The 5,355-nt window shown below is 38.2% G+C and overlaps 1 protein-coding gene across 1 annotated transcript in view; it reads left to right on the top strand.

Moving 5' to 3' along the window:
- The window catches only part of CMTM8 (CKLF-like MARVEL transmembrane domain containing 8), a 9,813-nt gene extending 8,274 nt beyond the window's left edge, over positions 1-1,539 (top strand). Inside the window, exon 4 of the mRNA XM_010007495.1 lies at positions 1,168-1,539. Within this exon, the coding sequence (XP_010005797.1) occupies positions 1,168-1,251 (84 nt within the window). The 3' untranslated portion in view covers positions 1,252-1,539. The remainder of the gene's footprint in view (positions 1-1,167) is intronic.
- The last annotated feature ends 3,816 nt before the right edge of the window (positions 1,540-5,355 follow it).

Here is a 5,355-nt window from a genome sequence, read left to right as displayed (position 1 = left end):
CTTTCCCCCCTTAAAGCAGGGCTTACTTGTATCAGGCTTCCAGGGCCTTGTCCATTTGAGTTTTGAGTGTTCCCAAGGATGGCTATTTCACAACACCTCTGTTGGCATGTTTGATTACTCCCATTTTAATTATTTTTCCTAATGTCTAATTGAAATTTCCTTTGTTGCAACTGGCTTTCATTCCCTCTTGTCCTGTCACTGCTCACCTCCAAGAAGAGTGGTGTTAATCCTATTTGCAGAGTCAGCTTTGTTTGGTTCAGTTACCAGCACAAAACGTTCGGGCCTTATCGTAAGACCATTTTGAACATTGGCTATTTTGAACAACTTGCAGTGACTAACAGGGACTTAACCACTGGCATGGAATTGGCCTTTATCAGTGCAACTGAAATAGTTCACAGATGTTCTTTTGTTTCTGTGTGTGTACTGCAAGGACTGCAGAAGCAATACCATGGATACGGTGGTGTTCTTAGTCTTTAAACATCAAATAAATCTAGCCAGCTACAGAAAGCTTATTCTCTAATAAATTTCTGCCAAAGTCATGATAAATCAGTGTGGCTGATGTTGCTGTTGTTTGCACTGTGGAATACCTTTATTCCTCAGTAGAGGACCTCTGCATTGGCAAACTAATTGATACTGCTGTTTGAGAACATCTGGGCCTGCGTTTGAATCCAAGTGTTCTCTGTAAGCAAACCTGTTTTGATGCAGTGTGGCTCAGGGAAGTGCAGGTGGGACGTAGGCAATCCCTGGACAGTAGCAGCAGTGTGGGAGTGTTAACTTGAGCTCACACTGTCCCCGTGGACTATCCCTCACTCTTTAGCAGCAATTGATGTTGAAAGCAGCAAGTATAGGATCAATCTGAAAGATCTATACTGAGGTAGTATAATGTGGAGATACAAGTTTAAATACACCGTGTTTTGTCTGCCTCTGGGCCCATATTTCTAAGTATAAATACGAACTTACACAGTGTTGAATGCAATGGCCAGACAGGTAAAGGGAGGTGACAGTGTGCCTTTTTAGTCAACCTGCTATTTCTCCTTTTTCCAAATCCCATAGCTATTTTGTTATACAAATCACAGTGCTCTCAAATATATATATATATGTTGTTGTTGTTGTTATTATTATATTTTCCTAATAAGCTTCTTTTTTTTCTCCTCCCTCTCTCTACAGTTCTTTGCCTTCGTGGTTACCTGCTGCTATGCTGGAAACACATATTTTAGCTTTATATCTTGGCGATCACGAACTTTGCAGTAAATATATTGTTAAAATGGATCCTGTAGTATAAAATATCTGGAGAATTAAACTCTTTTGACAAAAGCCTGGAAGAGGAATGAGGTATTTTTGAGTATTTCTATTAGAATTGACACAATATATTTTAAGCTGAAATTAAAATGATTATTTATAATGTCATCTTTAGAGATACCTAACACCGGCTTTGTACTGTATAATAAAATTTCATACTACTTCTTTTAAAATTGACATGGCATTTTTTCCCAGACTTTGTATAGATGTTGTCACTAAAGCTTTAATAAATCTTACTCAATGTGCCAATTTTGTAAATGTAACTTTTTCAATGTTACAGGTATACTTTTGATACTGAATGCTACGAATGAAAGATAAGATTTATACTAGTTGTCATTATGTGACATTTGTGCAGAAAAAAAACCCAAACACCTAAAACTGTCAAAATAAAAAAATTAAGTGACCCACCTGTGCATGTTTTGTAAGCTGGGAGTACAAGGTTCTTTTTCAGAGTAAGATATATACTGTTACAGATTATCCTGTCAGTTTGCGTATTCTAACAGCATCTCACAATCATGACATTGCTTCTGGGAAGTGGTTACTGGAGGTCTGAAGCTTGCTGAAGGAGTTTTGCACCTGGAACACATGATCTTAATAGGTTTCTCAAATCCAGCAGGCTCCAAGGCATAAGTCTAGACAACAATCTCTTAGTGCTCAGTGTGTAACCTATTGAGAATGCCACAAAACACCTGCTAAAGGTAATACGTTTTATTTCCAAGGGGACTGTGTTCTTCTCTTTTCTCCTCAGATTAGACCATTAATCTGTCCTAATTAAAATCTGAGCTTCTAAATCCTGTTAAATGATACAAAGATTAAATTAAAAGAATAATAGTCCAGATGTCAGTACTAGAAACAAAGCATTTCCTCCCTCCTTTCCTGAATACTGGCATAATTTATGAGTTCTTAGCTTAACAAATGAAGATTTTAATTTGACACTCATATTTAAATATCTTTGAGTCAAGCAGAAGTATGACAGAAGATTATGACTTTCAAAATAGATACATTTAAAAATGACTTTGAAATACAAATTAAAGGAGTTTTTTTTCCAGGACTTATGTTAAGGAGAGTAAGGTTGTGATTATTTTGTAATATTATTTAAAGTTTTCCTAGTTTTAAAGCTACTAGTAAAACTTTTATTCCTGGATTAAGAAGATTCAGGCTTCCTTCTGGTCTTCAAAAACTTGGTTGGACAATTATAGATGGTAGCAGAGAAATCTTACTGCTTAAAAAAGCCTGCTTTATTTCTCCCTGTAACTAAATGGTGTGAGCTTACTTATGTGTGTGTGTGCTGCAGCAAAGATTTATCAACAGCCAGCTAATTCTGTTCTGATCACATTGTTTTGTACTTGATTATCTCTCAGAGTCACAGGATTTCAGTGTAAGAGAAGCCAAGATACTCTTCAAAAACCTATATTTGTCTGCAGGTTGCATCTGACCTGCACAACAAAGGTCAGGCTGTCTGCTGCTTTCTAAAATTATCCAGTTGTGAGAAGGAAGAAGGGCTACCAACTACACATTACATCTACACAGACAAAATGTGTCATTAGAATCCCATATGCTCTTTTCCATTGCTGGAACAAAATCAAAAGGCATAAAAATGATCCAAATATCAACTGAAAAAATATGACTAGAAATACAGCCAGAATTAAAATCTCATCAGTGTCTTATCATCAATAAAAATACTTTCATAGTAATACTAATTATTTCTTAAATGATATTGTGTTTACCTGTCTTAGAATTCTAAGAATGTGACTGTTGGCACAAATGTTTCATGATTTTGTGGTAACTGTAATGGTCTGGTCTAAAGTCATAACCCAGACAACATTTGTGGGTAGAGGTAGTAAGAGAGAGTAGAGCTAAGAGGGAATAATATGTTTCATGCAGTGTACCAAAAACTGTCATGGAAACTGTGTTCTGTGCCAGAATAAACCCATTAATGAAGGACAAAACAACAGTATTACCAGATAAGGAATTATCCTGGCAAAGTAGCTACCACCTCTGAGTTTTCCATGCTGATCCTCAAGGGAAGATGCGTGGAATGTCTTCCCAAAGGCAAATCTGTGAGTTGAATCCTTAATTCTGAACTTTAAGAAATACATGCTAGGCATAAATTTGCTTTATGCTTTGTCCTGCTTTTTTTCACACATCAAAACTTACTTGCCTTGCTCTTTCCTCTTAGAATATAATTTTCTTACTTCCTGTGCCCTTTCTCATCTGTCTCATTCCTTATCTGCTCCCTAGCTACCAACAGTGTGTTTTTTTCGTGTGTTGTGATTATCTAGTTGCAACTGGGGGGAATAACTGCAAGCTGAGAATTGCTTCTGAAGTTTGCTCCTCCCATTTCAGGCCTGAAGAAAGCCATAAGCACCCAAAAAGGTCAAAAAGGTTTATCTGCTTCTTCCAGTGCATTAGTCTTAAATACTGATTTGAAAATGATGACTTGGGCCTTTGTATATTCTTGTATTGGTAAAGAAGATAAGCCAGCTGTAGTTTATCATACAACAATTAAAACAGGATTTGTAGTAGAAGGGGTTGGTTAGTGTTCATAAGATTGAAAGAAACTTTATTTAAAAGAACAACTGCTAAGTGATTAAATCAATAGTGAAATTTTTCATACAGATATTGAGAAGAATAAACAATGCTAATCAACTTTCAAAATTAGGGTATTTGACATTTCAGGTAACTTGTTCCAGGCAAACAGTCTCTGAAAAATCTAGGCAACCCACATACATAAGAATACTTGATGTCAACTTATGGCCATCAAATCGCATTTATTAAGGAGTTGTAATCACCACACACAATGCACTTAACAAGATGAAGTGCATGAGGACTGTAAGAAAAACTTCAAATTCAGCAGTGCCTCTTAGATGACTTTGTGCCAGTAGTTCATGGAAGATGCCTGTATTTCTAAGCAGAAAACATGACTGTTACTCATATTCATTTAAGGGTATTTCATTTTCACTGGGCTGAACTCAGGTCAGCAGGGCCCCAGTCACATATAGACTTGCAAAAGAAGAACTGAAGAAGCTGAATCAGTGGGTATGGAATATATACTTATTAGTAGGAAGTGCAGAAGTTACTAGGACCTTCCTCCTCAGGGCTTTCAAGAAGCCCATAAATGTGCATACTTCTGAACTTGAACTGTAAGAAGAAGGGGGGGGAAAAAAAGCAGCTGTTTAAAAAAACCCACAAACCTTGTGTAGAGAGTCGATGTTGTAGCTTTGTTATCTAATTAAATGACATAAAGTTTGGTGGGACAGGTAATAATTGTGATTACTTGCTGGCTTAGTAGAAGCTCACAACTATGTGCTGCTCAGTCAATTACAGACCATTGCCTGCCCTGGCAAACCCTGCCTTGCTCATGTAAATTACTTATGCTGGCCCCTTATTTGTGTTGGAGATCATCTGATGTTACCTGTTTTCCCCCCTAGGATAACTGCAATTGCTGAAGGAGCTGTTAAATACTAACTGTGAGCAGAAGGTGCCTGCTAATGCAGAGCAGAGCAGAAGATGGGGTTGCTACCCTGAAGAACACGGCAGCGTCACATGAGCCGCGGGAAGGCCCCCTATTATCTCACTTGTCAGAAAGCAAAACAAGTTATTTTTAGACTTGAGGAAATACATAACTTCCTTTGCCGAGTTGTGCTGGTATCTCTGCTTTATTTAATGCGCGCCGTAGGCTTGAGACGTTTGGACAGTCGTGACAATTTTGCCTCTCGCTGCCAATTTCTTTCAAATGCTGTGTCTCGTACGAGATCGTGAATCTGAAGGTGATTTTTTCCTTCGGTGGGGTGAGCATTATTTTTAGACTTGAGGAAATACATAACTTCCTTTGCCGAGTTGTGCTGGTATCTCTGCTTTATTTAATGCGCGCCGTAGGCTTGAGACGTTTGGACAGTCGTGACAATTTTGCCTCTCGCTGCCAATTTCTTTCAAATGCTGTGTCTCGTACGAGATCGTGAATCTGAAGGTGATTTTTTCCTTCGGTGGGGTGAGCATACAGCTGTGCTGTGGCGGGACCTCCAGGGCGGAGCAGCTGCCAAAACCTGGGGGGGG

The sequence above is a fragment of the Chaetura pelagica genome, unplaced genomic scaffold (genome assembly GCF_000747805.2).
Source record: "Chaetura pelagica isolate M959 unplaced genomic scaffold, ChaPel_1.0 scaffold10, whole genome shotgun sequence".
Classification (NCBI taxonomy): Eukaryota; Metazoa; Chordata; class Aves; order Apodiformes; family Apodidae; genus Chaetura; species Chaetura pelagica.
Note: the sequence above shows the minus strand (reverse complement) of the source record. Positions and strands in the feature narration are given on the sequence as shown.